This window comes from Brachyistius frenatus, unplaced genomic scaffold (genome assembly GCF_029030835.1).
Source record: "Brachyistius frenatus isolate BFR_SWC_R1_liver_20210118 unplaced genomic scaffold, ASM2903083v1 Contig_339, whole genome shotgun sequence".
Classification (NCBI taxonomy): domain Eukaryota; kingdom Metazoa; phylum Chordata; class Actinopteri; family Embiotocidae; genus Brachyistius; species Brachyistius frenatus.
The window spans coordinates 231,004-249,290 of record NW_027210938.1 but is presented as its reverse complement, the minus strand read 5'-3'; the positions used below and the strand labels follow the sequence as shown (position 1 = coordinate 249,290).

The following is an 18,287-nucleotide window of genomic DNA, read 5'->3' as shown; positions in this document are numbered from 1 at the left end:
GAAAATGTTTTTGTTTGCCAGCGAGGCCTTTCTTATCCTTCCAAACATGGACTGATTCACATCAGGAAGCACATCTGGAGCAGCTGTGATGGCCGAGTTGTTAAGGCGCTGGACTCGAAATCCAACGGGGAGTCCCCGCGTAGGTTCAAACCCTACTCACAGCGTTCAAAGGCCAATCAATGTCTTTACAGGTACTGACAGGAAACCCTTTAAAAGTTTCCAATCCTGCTCACACCGGATACAAGATTATTTGGTGTTGTTTATTCTAAGGACGTAGTATGAGTATATAAGTAGGCTTATGAACATAAGCTGAGATGGCCGATTGGTTGAATTTCAGCGTAGCTAAATCTGTCTCTTACGGAGATACGATGTTAATAGTTTATAGTGATATGTGGCAAAATCAAGACTAGTCATGGTGTGGAGACTAGCTGTGGAAATGGACGCAGAACTACATGCAAAGGGTAACGATGATTTAAATCTGATGCAAATTCAAAGCGTATTGTCTCTGCAGCTCTTCGTCACACGGACGAGACGCTGACATTGCTGGAAAGCTGAGGTCGTTTCATTGGCTATACGCTGCATCTCTCTGTGATGAATATTCAGAGCGGTTTGGAGATTGAAATGAGCACATTTGGACAATCAAGCAAGTCCAAGTGACTCCAGTTGCCTTTAGAGAAGAGCAAAGTTACAACACTGTGAGCAGGGTTTGAACCTGCGGGGGGAAACCCCATTGGATTTCGAGTCCAACACCTTAACCACTCGGCCATCACAGCTTGTTTTATTTCTGAAATAAAGGCCCAAAAAAAAAATCAGATCTGCCCGACCTGATCGGAAAGCTTGGAGATACTGCATCCCGCCCAACTTTAGCGTAAACCTAAGTTCACAACCGGCCTGTCAATCAAACAGACACTCTCTCGTTAAGAGCTTTTTGAGGCCGAATTTCTAATTTATGACGGAATTATTTTAACAAAGGAGTGTCTTTGGTGAATGACACCATAATGACTTGTGGAAAAAAATGTACTGACTGTATTTCATATGAGACGTTTAATGGGAGTCTATGGAGCCGGAGCGTTTTTGTGGATCCAACCCTCCAGTGGCACTCGGTGGTATTGCAGCTTAAAGCACTTCCGCATTGTCCTCATTTTTCGGATCCAGAAGTTACGTCTACTTGTATATATATTCAATGGTTTGGCCTCTGTTATGACTTCCTGTTTTATTTTGGAATCCTCCACCTTCAGTGTCCATGTGTGCTTTATTTCCTGCCATTGTTTAGTTTTCCCGCCCAGCTGTGGCTCGTTATCCCATCAGGTGATGTAGTCTGTTAGGTTGGCTAGTGTTTGCAGCTTCTTAACCTTCTGCTCCAGCCTGGATCTAAAAAAAAGGAGGGCCTTATTTGTTTTGACTTTTCCGTGAGTAAACCTAACTTTTCTTTAACTTACCGTCACACAGTTTTGCATGTGGGTCGCCTGCATTCTGGTGTACTGTAATATTATCGAAACTTTCATATTTTGCATCTAATTGTGTAATTTTTTCCAAAGTGGACTGTAACTGCATTCTCACATTGGCACCATTTGCATGCTGCTTTCACATATTTATTGTCTTAATTCATAACCGTGGCAGATGGCTGTTTCTGATTTTCCGCCAAATATCCTTTTCTTCTTCCTCGTGCCGTGAGAGCAGACTACAAAGCTTTTCCTCAATTTTTAATTCAGTTCAGGCCGTCATCTCATCAAATCACATTTGAGAAAACAAAGCTAAACGTCTGCTTGTCTTAAATCAACAGGCTGATGATCATTATTCGGAAATGAGTGATGAAATTATTGCCTGGAACATATGGTAATGTGCAATGAAACCTCACGGAGAGATAATAATAATGACAGACATAATCTATGGGAGGCTGTCGACCACTCGCAACGGCCTCGCCTCAACTTTTAATGCCCTCGCTTGCTGCCTCGCTGTCACCTTCATCAGTTTGAAAGATTAGGTTTCATTTGTCTTTAATTGTCAACCGAGTTTGTTTTCGTGGTTAAATTTTGATTAGGTGTCAGTGAGTAAACAGTAAAGCTATGATAATCCAATCTTACAGACACCCAACAGAGTGTACTTGCTGCTAATGACAGGTACGGGAAGAAAGAAATTGGATTATTCATTTATGTAAAAGTTGTAATACAACAAAATAAACAGACAAGCAGGCTCTGTTAGACTTTTATGATTCAGGAGCTGATATTTAAATGTAGGCCGACTGTTTTTCCAAGAAAGTAAAAATGAAGCATACCCTCATTCTTTTTTGTAAATGCCTGGAACACGCTGTAAATCATTTTAAATTGGTTCAACTGAAAGAAAAGTCAATCGTCAAACCAAATACAGCTCTGTTTGAAGCCTAATATCTAATTAATGATGGACTTATTTTCAGAAGGATCACCAGAACACTGATCAGGAGGGACTTTAACTAAAGATGCCATCATGACATGTGGAAAACATTCATTTACTTTGTATTTCATGAGAGAAGTTGATGCTTTTTGAATTGGAGTCTTTGGAGACAGGTTTTTAGAAGCCTCAGGGGTATTGCACTTTAAGGAATTTTCATGTTCACTTTTCAGACACAAAAAAACCCATCCATTTTATATCTAGTCTATAAAATGAATGTAGATTGAAAATGTAAGGTAGTTTCAGTATTAAGATCATAGACTGTGTATAAAAGTGGACTTGGCTTGTATTTTATATATCGCCTCAAATTTGGTTGGAAATTTTACAATTGAAATGTTTAGAATTTTACAGATTTGACGTGTATTTAATGTCTTGCATTTTCACGGGGATAAAGTAATTTTTACTAATAAATGTAATCGTGCATGTTTGTTTTTCAGGTTAATTCATCTGCCATGACTCTGTGACATTTACGTGAGAATATAATAAGCATTGAACAGATGTGAATAAAATCAGGTGTAAACGGCAACTGCAGAAAGTGGTTCAAAGAGGAACTCGCGATTTAGTCCTCAAGTGGTCTGAAAAATTCAAAACTCAAAATTTGAAATTTGAAAAATAGAAATCAATGATAAAATGCAGATTTATTTAATTAAAGTATCGTGCTCAGCATGCAGAAAATCTACAAATTTCAACTAGAAACTCTATTGCTTCTTCGGCCCCGGTGGGGATCAGAGCTCAGCGGCAGCACTTCCCCTCTGAGCTGCAGAGGAAATGGCAACCGTAACCCTCGCAGAGTTAGTGGCACGCTTTTACCCGCTGAGCGTCCCTGCAATTAAGTTAAATGGGCACACAAACCATATTGCTAATGTTTTTCGCGAAGCCCAGAGAAGTGTGGCGACTGCCGAATCCATCAGTGAAATTGCGCACTGACATGCCCCACTAAGTTTGACTGCACGACGGAGCTCACTTATCCAAAATGCATTCAATGTACAGACATGTCCAAAAAAACAAAACCAACTGACAGCCCCATCACGGACAGCAGCTGTTTGTTCCATGTTGGAGAATCATAATCCTCGCTGAAAGCAGGACAATCACATCATTTCTCCAACTCGACTTTACAGCCAGCAAATGACAGTTTGTTAATTTGACTAAAAAGCCAACAGAAGGGGATTTTTTACAGCCAAATGTCAATTTATTTTTGCTGAAAAGCTCACGAGAGAGAAAAAACAAAATCCTTATTAGCAAAGTAATTTCATTATGTGCTCCGGCTGTCCACTACAGTTTTCTGTAATAAAGGAGCTAAAATAAAGTTCTTGTCATCTAGAGAATTCTCAATTATTTTTTTTTTCCTTCGAGATAATCACATGCTTTTCCAGTAATCTGCTGCATTAGACTGAAGAAGAGTTATTTAAATGTTGTGCAAGCAACAGAAAACCTAATAGAAAACTACTGAAATTGTTTTGTTGTCTCTGTAACTGTGCTAACTGTTGTATTGGCATGATGAGCTACAGGTCAGCGGGAAACACTTTTAAAAATGTACCCACGTCTTTTGCTTTGAATGCATACCAGTGTTTACCAGTTTTACTGCTGAATAATATCCGTGTAAATTTAGATCATAGACTATATAAAATTGGACGTAGCTTCCAGCTCTGAAAAATTAGGCTGATGCGAAAGTGCCTTTATCTGCAATACCACCGAGTGCCACTAGAGGTCGGCTCCAAAAGGCTTCCGGCTCCATAGACTCCCATTCAACTTCTCTCATGAAATTCAAAGTCAATAAAATTTCTCCACGAGTTATCTCGGTGTTGTAAGCTAAAGTCAGTCCTTCTTATTGGAGCCGACCTCTAGTGACACTCGGTGGTATTGCAGCTTAAGGCATCTCTGCATCAGCATCATTTTTCAGAGCCGGAAGCTGCGAACACTTTTATATCCAGTCTGTGACTGGAACACAGTTCGGTGCAAATTTTAATGACGAAGTAGTTTGTCCGAGTCGTATGCATACTGCGTGCAACAGTACATACTTTGTAAGGGTAGCTGCAATTCGTACTTAAAATAAGAAAAGAAAAACTAGACAATTCAGAATGCAGCTATCTAAAAACTTGTGATGTCTCAAACGCAGACGTCTGCGAAAAAGATGCCACCTCCTGTTTCTGAAATGACAGCTGGTGTTAAATTATAGCTCGGATGTCGCGGAAGCATTTAGCTGAGTGCATTCTGGTCCTTAAGATAGTTGGATTTGAGGGGTTACGCTGCGTAAATGATTTCTACGACACGCTTTCACTCCAGCGCTGATGTACAAAAAAAAAGGCTGATGGGTCATTAATGAAAGTGGAATGGGTTTAACGCACTTTGAATAACCATCGGATTTAATACCACAGTCAGCACGCAGTAATCTGCAGCATTTACCGAGGATTAGCATGTGGAGAACAATGCCGGTTTAATCCTAAAAGGCTGACCTGTTGCCCGGCCGACTGTGATTATGATTAACAGCGCTCGTATCATGATTGTATTTAACGCACATATATACCGTAAAATGAAGGCCGAACATGCAGCCTGTTCAAGTTTATGAGACTTCTCGACCACCAGTCGATCCCTGGTTCTACTTATGATCTTTGGAATATAAATCTACACGGACACTTCGAAGATCATTGGAGTTTTATCATTTATTGTCTGCATAACCTTCAAGCTTAATATTTTAAAGTTCTTTTGAAACGTCTCACTTATCTTTCATGCTATGACATTTTAAGACTCTCTTCTGTTCACCGTCATCGGGTCAAAATCAGAACGTAATAATGAGGAGGCAGTGCTGTTAAACATTTTAAATGTAGTCTGAAAAACATGGCGGAGATCTGCAGTCACTGCAGCTGAGGTGCACTACGATGGTGAGAACCAGGATGAGTATTATTTTTCCTTCATCCATGTTTTATTCTTTTTAAAAGTGCGAAATCCTCCCAAATCCTCATCTCAACACAAGAAATATTGCCGTCCAAAACCCAACGTAACAAGATTTTTGTTTTTTTGTTTTTTTGTGTGACTGCAGCAACAAGACTAAATAAAAAAATTAAAAAAAACTGGAGCACACATTACCTCATTCCTCTTCAGCCCTTATGAGAGATATCATGCAAAATCTTCAAGTGGAAAAAACGCAGATATAAAATATAGAAAGTCTTTATAAATATATTTGACATTAACAGATATATTGTTTTTCTTTTCTTGCCATTTCTTATAGAGAGAAGTCTCCATTTTTGATTAATAGTCATGTTTTTTTGTTTTTTTTCACGTACCAAAACTCAAACACAAACCTTCAGCGAGAAAAGTAACTCAAACATTGACGTTCATTTCTGCTTCTCAAACACAACAAAATTCACGATAAATATACTGAAGTTACTGCAGAAAAAGAATTACAAGAGGATTGTGGTCATATTGAACTCATTTGGGACACACTCATCAGATAATTCCTCTTCAATGTGCTTATTGAAAGTGGTGTAATGCAGTGACACTAAATACCACAGCGAAACAAAGCCGCAACAAGAATATGTATGGAATTAAAAACATGCAATAAAGCACAAAAAAAAACTTAAAACACACATAACTATGGATGCCATAAGAGATTTTTAAAATAATCTGACATGACAAAGTCTCTGTAAAACACCATAAATATAAATATCATTGCGACAGTCCCCACATGAACTTCACAGCTGCTGGACTAAGCTTTACCTTTACACCTCCTCCTCCTCTTCCTCTTGGACTTTCCTCTCATATCACAGTCTGGGCACTCCATGTTTCGGCTGCAGGTCCCATTCACCGGTGCCATACAGCAGATTTCTTGTATTATTATAATTTTTCCCAGTGGTTCGTCCTCTGCTGCTGCTTCTTCTTTCTCTTCGAATGCTCAGGAAAAGACTCGGCGCTGCAGCGGGAAGCCCTGCACAGTGTGTAACTCCCCCCCCCTCATACAAACCCCCCGCCCCCTCTGCTCTCGGCTTTAGGAGGCAGACGGCTGCTGAAGCTGTGACATCATGAGGAGAAGGAAGGTTGTGATTCAGCATCGGCCATTCAAAGTCAAGCAACAGTTTCTATAATTCTTTGAATCCGTGTTTTTTTTTTTTTTACGCCACAACTCAACGTGAATGTCAGTTAAACAGTGAATACAGAGAAGAGTTTTTGCCGAACATTATGTCACAGCTAAGTTGACCTTTGGCCACCAAAATCTTATTGGTTGATCCTTGAAGTCCAAGTGAACGGTTGCGCCGAAATTGAATGAATTCCCTCGAAGAATTCCTGAGAGATCACGTTCACAAAAATGGGACGGACTTGAAGTCACAGTGACCTTTGACCCTGAAATTCTAAATAGGTTGCCTTTGGGACCAGCTGAATATTTGTGCCAATTTTGAAGAGACTCCCTCACAGCGTTCTTGAGATATCGCGTTTCTGGGATGGACGGATGACCCAAATAACATACGGCTAAAGCTGCAGAGACATATTTACCCTCACCAAGATAATTGCTGCTGATATGAGAAAAACAGTTCAAATGGTAAAGAGATGCGAACATTCAGCTGACGAGACAGCTTGTAGGCCAACTAACCGCTTAATATGAAATACTGTTTCGGAACCTGTCGACTTAAAAAAGCAAAAAACACATTCACCAATTCTCAAAAAATTACTCAAATCACACTGCGGTTGAAATGCCCACTAGACATTTCTGAGTATGTTAAATTTACTAATAGATTTAGTGGTTTCTACTTTCCATGTCCGTGTTTACAGGCCGATGTGCACATGAACGCAGTGCCAATCGTACTACAGTTTAGGGTACGCGTTGGTCTGCTACGTACGAAAATATGGACCTTCCCACTTTGTTTAGGCGCCATCGATGGGAAGCATGTATGAATTTCACCTCCGAAGTCCGGCAGTGACTTCTTCCAAATACAGATTAACCTACTCCATTATTTCTATTACAACGAAACAATTGGTTGGATGGGACAAAGACACGACTTTAATCCAGGAGACCGCTGTTTGAGTCCGTGAGGAAGCAAAAGTCAGCGTGGCTTTCTGTAAAGGAATGGAAGGAACTTGCTTATATCACGTACAAAAAAGTAACTTCTGTGTCTTTTCCTCAACCTGACCACGTATTTTTTGGCGCATACGTATGAGACGACGGCGGGCTTTTACAAAAATTGTCAGTATTTGGCGCCCTTGCATGAAAACCATTAATTGTTTAACAATTTAGTATTCATCCTATTTAAGTTTATGTTTTTCTGAATTTAAGGTGTTTAAAATGTTTTATTACAACATTTATCAAAATGATAGCTAATTTTTAGAACAATAATTTGATTAAAGCACAAATAAAAACAAAATTTACCAATTTTCTCTGAATCCTTTTCTAAACATGTGGCAGTTATGAATAGTGTATGCAGTAATCCACTACTTTTACACACTAAAACACGTATTAAATATTAAAGCACCTAAATGTAGGTTAGGTGGATGCTCCTGCCATGTTGCTGCTTCATTCACCACTTTTATCTTCTTTTTTCTTTTTTTTCTCCTGCTTTCAGTTTGTAGGCTTAAAAAAAAAAAAAAAGAAGAGCCACGTAGAAGACAGGAAGAGGTGGAGGATGAAAGATTTTCATGTATGCTCGTACCATGTCCTAATTAAATGCAAAAGCGAAGTGAAGAGGTGTATTTACTTGTCAGTGTTGCGTAGTTGACGACGGGACAGACCTGCCAACGCTAAAAACTCAAAGCTCTGTGAGGAGTTTTCATGTGGAGGTGCAGAATTTCTTTGCTTTTTGTAAGGTGAAATAAAACAATTTCCACAACCCAAACAACTTGATGGAAGTACAGATGGAAATTATGATTTAAATTTATTAGAACATCAAAAATGAACCTCAAAGAAAAACTGTTAAAATAAAATCCTCTTAAATAACAAATTTGAACAGACATCCAATACCAACCCTTCTTCTATTCAATTCACTATTTTGCATCATAATATCTGATTTACATAATCTCCCCCACTTCACCTTCACTTCCAATTAACAGCAAATTTTTTAATCCCTGTCAATCACCTTCCTCAAACTGATAATCTCCGTTCCATCCAGGATAAGATCCGATCTGCTCCCGACCATCATTTCACCGTTTCCATTGCGACATCTCATCGCTTCAGCCCTCGTCTTTGGCCTTTTCTGCGTCGTGTCCTTGTGGTTCGCAGGTTTCCAGTGACTGACTCCCTCTTCAGAGGATTAGCGAGACGCTGTACCTCTTTGTTTACCTTCAGGTGTCGAGCCTCTGGGATTTGTGTTTTTTCTATTGTAGTATTTCACCTCGCTGAGCTCATGCGCTCCGAGTATATCTGAGCACAGCAGGAAAGAGAGAATTGACTGAAAGCAGCGGTCCTGTGGAGGATTAGCCTTTTGTAATGTTGTTGCTGGAGAAATGATCGGGATTTGACTAAAAATCAGGTACATACAAATGCTGTATCTGCTTGTGACTAAAATGTAAAAATGCACAGCAATGTCAATAAAGTATCATGAAATTTCTCCGTTATTTCGTGACATTTTGCATATCTCCTGGAGAAATTTGGGGCCACCGACGGGTCAAATTTTGTGTCGGTGTAACCACCAATTGGATGGATTGACACAAAATGTTGTGTCTGGTGTAGTACACCTGTCAGTCCACAAGAGGGTGCTATGAATAATACACACATGTATGACAACAACAGGTGGTTAGAAATAAACTTTCAACCTGATGATTTGTGTTTGAGTTTGTGAGAAATCAAAACTCACTGTGGATTTCTTTAAAGCGGCATAATTAAGTATTTAACATACATAAAGTACCATAGTTAATTTACATGACACACATTGCGTTATTTACGTAAAATTTCAAATAAAAAGACTTTCAACTGGAGGACCATTGTTTGAGTTTGTGAGAAATCAAAACTCACTGTGGATTTCGTTTAAACGGCATAATTAAATCACGTACATAAAGTAAAGTATTTTAATTTACATGACATTCATCATGTTATTTGCGTAAAAATTCAAATTTTAAACCCAAACTAAACGCATTTAATTTTTCACGCCTAGGTGAGGTAAAATGTGACACTAACACAATGCCCTCTGGTGGACTGATCAGTACATTACACACTTTGGCGTGATATCAATAACATTCAGAGACTGTACCCAACCGACTTTGGTGGTGAGGCTACGTCCACTTTTATAAACTGTAGCTTGATTTTCTCTTCTTAGAAGGTCTTCTGCCCCCTAGTGGCCAAAAGTCCAGCTTTAAAGTCCCTTGTTCAACTTTAAAGTTACATATTAAAAAAATTCATTAAATATTGACGAGCATCATCAAAAATTATGACTTTCTTGGCAAGAATTCATTTTGACTCCGTGTCTTTATAATATGCTAATCACAACTACACTTTTTACATTCCTACATTAAAGGGGTATCAGTCTGGTATTTTATTATTGTAGTAATTTTTTTTTATTATTTATGTCACAGTTTCATTTGAAGTTTATCTTGGGTTTCTGCTTTAATTGGCCTCCTTATTTCTCAGCACTGCGAAAAGCTCAAACCTTAAGGCTAGAAAACGCCAGAGGCATACAGACAAATTGTGGTTCCTACAGTTTAATTCCCTGGAAGCAATCATTTCCAAAAACTTTTCCAAACTATTATTTAATTTGTCTCAAAATGAAGAACTTTTTTGTACCCTTAAAATAGGAACATGTATGAATACATTTGAGGCAAAGTGGATGAAGGAGAGCAAGAAATAACATGAAGTGCTCACGTATACGCTGCCGAGAAGAACCTGCAGCTTTCTGATGTGTGCATCCATTAAAATATTACAATATTACAAACAAAAAAATACATGTATAGCATCTCCTCCTGCCGTTCCCACACATCCAAACTGATAAGGTGAGATAACGTAGACTGTAGCATCACGCAGACACAACAGAGAAGCTATTACTGTGATGAAAACCAGATAGATTGTACTGTATTTCAGCCTGTGGCTCAGATCCCACAGGGCAGGGAGAATGAAGTGCTCTCCAAAATGAGCTCAACATCCCAGCAAATAGGACACAGCAGCTTCCCCGCGCTCTCCTCGGGCCAAACATTATACTGTACATTAGATCCATCTCGCTGTTCCCTCCGTGAGGCGCGGCTGCAGCCTCCCGGCAAACTCTCTGCAGCCTCCTCGGCCGGGGTTTTGGTAGCAGTGGAGGATGAGGTTGCACGTACGAGATAAAACAAAAGCATGTTGTCGTGTCATCGGGAAGCTTGTCTTATTACAGAATTAGCATATTTATGTTTTTCCGCTTGTCTTCTCGAAATTCCTGCGCTTGGTTTTAAACTGCCTGTTTGTTTGTTTGTTTTTTCTGGGTTTCAGTGTGTTGTTTACTCACTAATAGGTTGATCAAATTCAATTAAAAGCCACCATGTGTTGATTTATTATGTGGTAATTGCATCTTTTAAAGGGTAGTCTGTATAGAACCCGACACGGTTCGAACAATATGCATATAAATTTGATAACCCACAGATGTCCCAACCCCCCCTTGTGACACAAAGCGATTCAGCTTTTAGCCAATCAGCTGTTAGTTTTTCCTAACTGCTGTCAAGTTAGGTTACGCCAGCTAGCAAGAACACAACAGATTTGCGGTAATGAAGCCACAAATTCGGGATTTGGCCGAGCGGTTTGGAGCCGGTCGTGACCATGTTGGGGGAGCTGATTGGAAACCCAGCAATACTACGTCCCGCCCACCAATAGCCATAACTTGACTTCACCACAGGCCTGTCAATCAAACAAAAATGCCCTAAAAATGCGTCTTTTTAAAGCTTATTTTCTAATTAATGAGGGATTATTTTCATATGGACCTCCAGAAAACTAATAAGAAGAACTTACTTTTGCTAGCAACACCGAGATAACTGATGGACACATTTTATTGACGTTGTATTTGATGAGAGAAGTTGAATGGGAGTCTATGGAGCCGGAGGCTTTTTGGAGTCGACCTCTAGTGGCACTCGCTGGTATTGCAGATTAAGTTACTTCTGCACCGGCCTCATTTTTCAGACCAGGAATCCACATGCACTTTTATATAGTCCATGGGACAGACAGAAAATAATTACAAGTAAAGTAAGTAATAAACATTGTTTTTGTTTTCTATGCCAGATGTGAGCTTCATTAATTGAAAACGTAAAGAAATGCATTCAGGAAAAAGCACGTACTGTCAAATTTAAACTGTGAGTGTAGAGTTTCAATTTGTTACTTGTTACATAAAAGAAGCCCATTCAGATTCTAAATGTAAATTTTAATAAACCCTTCCATCCTTCCTTCCTTATTTTCTCTCTACCTCCTTTGGCTTGTTGGTTTCCCTTCTCCCTTTCTAGACACCTACATTGTGTGTGTGTGTGTGTGTGTGTGTGTGTGTGTGTGTGTGTGTGTGTGTGTGTGTGTGTGTGTGTGTGTGTGTGTGTGTGTGTGTGTGTGAGACTTTTAGAGAGCGACGCCGTGAAGTCAGCCGCCCCGGACACACTTGAGTGAGCTGGCAGGGAGTTTCATTACGCCGTGAAATAACGATCACACTGTGATTAAGTTGATTAGATTTCATGAATATTTGAAAGGCGAACCGAATTGCTGATTAAATATTTACTGGTGGTTTCCTCTTTGACAGACTGCCAGATCATATCGCATCTCCCAAACGGCTTACTGTACGGCATACTGGGAAGTCTTCTAGCACTACACTTCAATATCATATAAGTGTATGTTAATCAGGTACACAACTGTTTTAATTGAGTTTATTTTTAGAGGCTTGTTATGCATATCATGTCTATATGTTGAGATTTCTTTACCTCCGAGAGTGCACGTTTCTTTAACTTGAAGTGCAGGTCTTAACGGGATTTAAATATTAGCTCTGTTCACACTTGGCATTAACATGTTTCCTGGGTGATACGATCACAAGTGGACAGCACGTCATTTTACACCTGACTTCAGAAAACGCCTCCACGAGCATCTCGAGTGACCTCTTGTGACCGGATTTCACTTCCCATGTGTACATCCATTGCAAAAACGAAATGCTTTGTTGTTTTATAACCAGCAGGTGGAAGCAATGTAGTTTAAAGAAGAGGAAATAAAAACCATTGGCAGCTTCTTGCACTTTAATATTACCCTGTTGGCCCGTGAATGAGTAAACACTTGGATGACAGGTCATGTTTACATGAACACTGCTGAACGAGCACCTCCGAACGTGGTCCGAGCAGATGGGATCTCACTGCGTCTTTGGGACGTTCACATCTGTACTTTGAACTGTCCATTTGGGATCGGATTTGGATTCTTTCTCCTTCCAAAAAGATTTAATTGTAGGCTAAATAAAAGTAATAACTTACGAGATCAGAAGTCAAGAGTTTATCACGGGCGAGCCCCCAAGTTTGGTCTTTTCGGTGTAGGGGTTTGAAATATTGAACAGGCTCATCAGCCATAGTTATGGAAAGCCAGACAGGGGAAATATATATATTAAATGTGGGTTAGGCGCAAAAATGACTTGGTTAACGTGAGGAAAACATTATGGTTTGGGTAAAAGAAATCCACATTCACTTTCACGTTTGCCATATCGGACTTGATTTGTACCGAACTATTCAAAATACCACCAGAAAAGATTAAATTGTTCATTTTAGGCCAGTCCAACACACTATACTGTAGTATTATGTGTGCTAAACCTCCACTAATCATACATGTAATATTGCCATGTACTATCAGTGTATTTATTCTTTTATTAGTTTTCATTTAGGTGTTGATTTGACAGGCACAGGGCTCATTGATCAACAGTAAAAAGGACAGGAGTTTACCCTAAAAGGCAAATTTTCCTTTGTTGTCCCGGGACAGTCGTTAGAAAAGCAACCTTAAAAGGGATAAAACAACATAGTATAACACTCATGGTCCACAATTTAGACATGCAGACAAATGCAACAAGCAACTTCCAATTATATCTGACATGATTAAATACTGCTGGCTTTTTTATGTTGCCCAGTCAACAGGAAACATGGAACACTGGCGGCACCAAGTGGCTGCAAGAGGTAACTGTTTGAAGGCAGTTGATTTCAAGGCTGTTTTTATTTAAATTAACTGAAATATATCACGTGGATATGTAATGTTAGTAGTAATGTTGTCTCAACAGAACTCAAGTTCTGGCTCTTTGCACATCTGGAAGGAACGAGGGGAAACTGACATGTCCCCAAATGTTCATATTCCTCTGTTTATAGATAGTTGGGAAAATAATAGGATCCTATATTTCTCTCCAGTAGTTTTTCCATGTTTTTTTTTTAACATATATTTCAGGTTTCACCTTATTTTCCCTTACTTACAGCGAACAGCTGCAATTCGGACTTTTCTTACAGAAGAAAATAAATGTGTCAATGATTCTTTTGGACTTGCACAATTCTCCTTCAGCCCCTTCTTTCTGTTTTTATGATTGAAATCCAGGTGTTATATTGTTGTATTTATATTTATGCATATTAAAAGTATTGTTAGTTGGATATTTTACTTGCGGCTTTAAACTTGTAGTTTCTGTGATATATACACAGAGATATATATGCAGAGATAGATTTACAGAGAGATTTACAGAGAGAGATATACAGAGAGAGATTTACAGAGATTTCAAGAGAGATATACAGATAGAAAGAGATAGAGAGGTAGAGATAGATGGAGGTATATAGAGATAGTGGTACTGCAGCGGTACTGCAGCTCTCACTGAAATGAACTCGTAGCCTATCTCCCCCCCGGCAGACATTTCAATAAGACATCTTCCAATGAGCAGCCGGTGCGTGGAGCGAAGTCGATCAAACATTTTCTTAATTATAGGCGGCAGCTGAAAGCTACTCTGCTTTCAAACGACATGTTTCCTGTTCGTGAGGAACGTCTGCGTCACTGATAAGTTAAATGTCGACTTCATGCATAAACATTCAAGATGCTGCCTGTCCTAAGTCCGACTGGTGGAGGATTCAGTTCTCAAACAGATGTAAGTTTGCCCATTTCATTCTAACGTCAAATTACCCACTAAAAAAGTAATAACAAAATTAAATTACATTAAACTATAGGAGCTCATTGGTGGAAGGCAACTTGATACATTTATTACAATATAATTCTGACACCGTATTTATATTTTATACTTTTTGTAATTTATATCTCTTTTTTAAAAAAAATCTCTTTATAAATCTATTCCACCACATTTCAAAGGAAAATGTTGCAATCTTTACACAGGCAGCTGTATAAAAATCAACAGTATAAAAACAAGTATATGTATTATATCTGTAGTACAATATTTACTCACACAACACATTTGTTTTGCTGCTTTTTTTTTGCACACAAAATGTTTATTTTACTTAAAGTTTTGTTTAACAAAGTTTGTTAAAATCTTTGTTAGTGAACATTTCACCTTTCACCCAGCTGACAGCTGTGACAGCAAGATGCTGAGTCATCAGCAGGGTTATTACACAGGTGCGCCTTGGACTCGTCAAATTGGTAGAACACAAAGGTCGTTTTTATTTATTTTACTCCAAATGCATAAAGAACTGCAGAATCAAGCGAGCTGATTGGTTGATGGCGTTCCTTCTGGGAGGGGAGTCTGTTGAAAAAACATGGGTGAGGCCAACTTTGTTCACGTTTCCTTGTTCCTTCCCCTTTGCAGATCATCTGATTGGGTGAAACCAGTATATCAAGAAATACAACATCCTATCCTGGAAGACAAAAACAAATATTTGCATTGAATCAGGGTACAGACGTTTGTATCTGTTCAGAGGAAGTGAAACTATCCAACATTCACCGACACGGAGAGGTGAAATGGCGCAGCAAGGAATTGAGAGAGACCAAACAAAATTCTGTTGTTCAATCTGTCTGGATCTACTGAAGGATCCGGTAGCTCTTCCCTGTGGACACAGTTACTGCATGAGCTGTATTGAAACCCACTGGAATAAAGAGGATGAGAAGAAAACCTACAGCTGTCCTCAGTGCAGGCAGGACTTCACACCGAGGCCTGTCCTGGTGAAAAACACTATGTTACAAGATTTAGTGGAGGAGCTGAAGAAGACTGGACTCCAAGCTGCTCCTGCTGATCACTGCTATGCTGGACCTGAAGATGTGGCCTGTGATTTCTGCACTGGGAGAAAACTGAAAGCTGTCAAGTCCTGTTTATTCTGTCTGGCTTCTTATTGTGAGCCACACCTTCAGCCTCATTATGATGTCGCTCCATTAAAGAAACACAAGCTGGTGAACCCCTCCAAGAAGCTCCAGGAGAACATCTGCTCTCGTCACAACGAGGTGATGAAGATGTTCTGCCGCACCGATCGTCAGATTATCTGTTATCTCTGCCCTGTGGAGGAACATAAAGACCACGACACCGTCTCAGCTGCAGCAGAAAGGACCGAGAGGCAGAGAGAGCTCGAGGGGAGTCGAGGAAACGTCCAGCAGAAAATCCAGGACAGACAGAAAGATGTGAAGCTGCTTCAGCAGGAGGTGGAGGACATCAATCAGTCTGCTGAGAAAACACTGGAGGGCAGCGAGAAGCTCTTCACCCAGCTGATGAGTCTCCTCCAGGAAAGAAGCCGCGATGTGAAGCAGGAGGTCAGATCCCAGCAGGAAACCCAAGTGAGTCGAGTCAAAGAGCTTCAGGAGAAGCTGGAGCAGGAGATCGCTGAGCTGAAGAGGAAAGACGCCGAGCTGGAGCAGCTCTCACACACAGAGGATCACAACGAGTTCCTGCACAACTACCCCTCAGTGTCAGCACTCAGTGAGCCTACAGACTCATCCAGCATCCATATCCGTCCTCTCACCTACTTTCAGGATGTGACAGCAGCTGTGTCAGAGGTCAGAGATAAACTACAGCAAGTTCTGGATGAAGAATGGAAGAAGAGCTCAGTGTCAGTGAAGGAAGTGGACGTTTTACTGTCACAACCAGAACCAAAGACCAGAGCTGAATTCTTAAAATATTCACGAAAACTCAAACTGGATCCAAACACAGCACACGAAAAGCTGTTCTTGTCTGATGGGAACAGAAAAGCAACATTAACTTCGGTAGAACAATATTATGATGATGATTCAGAGAGATTCACTGTCAATGGTCAGGTCCTGAGTAGAGCAAGAATGACCGGACGTTGTTACTTTGAGGTGGAGAAAGGTGTGGGAGGAATTTCAATCGTGGTTGCATACAAAGATGTCGACGCTCTCGATGACAAATTTGGAGAAAATGACCTGTCTTGGGCATTTGGTGTTTTCAAACAGCGTTACACATTCACACATGATGATATCAACATACCCGTCTCAGGTCCTCCATCCTCTAGAGTGGGGGTGTATCTGGATCACAGTGCAGGTACTCTGTCCTTCTACAGCGTCTCTGAGACCATGACTCTCCTCCACAGAGTCCAGACCACGTTCACTCAGCCGCTCCACGCTGGGTTTAAGATTGAAGGTCCCTGTGGAAACACTGCTGAGCTACTTCAGCTGAAGTAGGCCAAAGTTACTGAAGAGAAAAAATGTCTATCTGACAGTTTTCTCAGTGAAAATTGAAAGTTGAACATCAAGAGCAAATTTGGCACTTTGGTATCTTCTGCTTGGTTTTCCACGGTGCTTCAGGCTGTGTTTCTTACAACTGAAAAAAACCTTGGACTTACCAGATAAACATTGAATTTTATGGCAAATCATGTCAGCTGAAAGTGGTGGAAAAGTGCCTGAACTGAAGTCAAGGTATCAATTATCAAATTATGAAATATCACCACCCAAAAAAACCACTTAAATTAATGGACTTTGTCATTTACCATGTTTAATTAATATCATTTAATCATTTAGATGTAGTCGTTTATCTTTATTTGCAGGTATAATAGCTCCAGCAGATGCCGCTGTTTACAAATGTTTTCCTTTATCTGCAACTATTGTTTACTCTTGTGTTCTTTTGTGTCACTATATTGGACTCCAAGTTTTGGGCTCTTTTAGATTCCCAATATTCCTGCCTTCATCCAACTACATGTCCAACTATTACATATGGTCCTTTTACTTTCGTGTGTCCACATGCTTTTGGCCATGTCCACTTCACTGTAGCTATCAGATAGATATTAGAAATTGTAGCTTTTGTGTGTGAAGTTTCATGTCTTGAGCAATATGGTGTGTTTAAACAGTATATAACCGACAATACCGTGAATACAGTTATGGAAAATTTACAATGAAATGGAGAATTTATATATGTAATCTTTTGAATTGCAGATGAGTTCCTTTTAATTTGCTGTCTGACATTTGTAACTGTTAAAGGAAAATGTAAACTTGTAGATCTTTTGTTGTTTATATTTTTAATCTTCTAGTGATTCAACAGATATGATCAAATATGTTATTTTCCCTTCTGATCCAAATTATTTTTGCAGCCTGATTTCATGAATTTCTGCAGATTATATTTATAATTATAGTTCTTGTTATGCTTGTTGGAATTTTTGGGGATTGTCACGACGATCTGAATGCTTCATTTGAAACATTTATATGCAACGTGAAATGAAAGTTTCCTTATTACAGTTAAAGAAATATTAATCATGTTGAATTGTGCAACATAAAGTGTTTGAAGGTCGAAATATACTTAATAAAAATCTCAAATTGATGTATAAGAAAGGTGTTATGTCTTAAATTTTAAAATATAAAATCTTGTTTTTAAAGTGCTGAATAGTTTCTCTATTTGTTTCTACTTTAAGACTCGTTCAAGCCTCCTAAATGTTTTTCCCGTTTACAATTTCTAAGGTTAAAAAAAACAAAAAAAAACAATAGAAAGCAGTGTTTAGATTTTGTGCATCACAATCTCATCTAATTGTCATATTTTGTTTCTATTAAATTCTGTTTATTCACATAT

The 18,287-nt window shown here is 39.3% G+C and overlaps 1 protein-coding gene and 2 non-coding genes across 3 annotated transcripts; 2 read left to right on the top strand and 1 right to left on the bottom strand.

Annotated features, from left to right (window-relative positions):
- The first annotated feature begins 82 nt into the window (after positions 1-82).
- trnas-cga (transfer RNA serine (anticodon CGA)) lies at positions 83-164 on the top strand. The gene has a single exon. It is a non-coding gene; the product is annotated as a tRNA-Ser (tRNA).
- A 527-nt stretch (positions 165-691) lies between these two features.
- Positions 692-773, bottom strand: trnas-cga (transfer RNA serine (anticodon CGA)). Its single transcript has one exon. It is a non-coding gene; the product is annotated as a tRNA-Ser (tRNA).
- A 14,448-nt stretch (positions 774-15,221) lies between these two features.
- Positions 15,222-17,796, top strand: LOC138635913 (tripartite motif-containing protein 16-like). The gene has a single exon (XM_069723643.1). The coding sequence runs from the start codon at positions 15,248-15,250 to the stop codon at positions 16,910-16,912; it is 1,665 nt and encodes a 554-aa protein (XP_069579744.1). The 5' UTR covers positions 15,222-15,247; the 3' UTR covers positions 16,913-17,796.
- Positions 17,797-18,287: the final 491 nt, after the last annotated feature.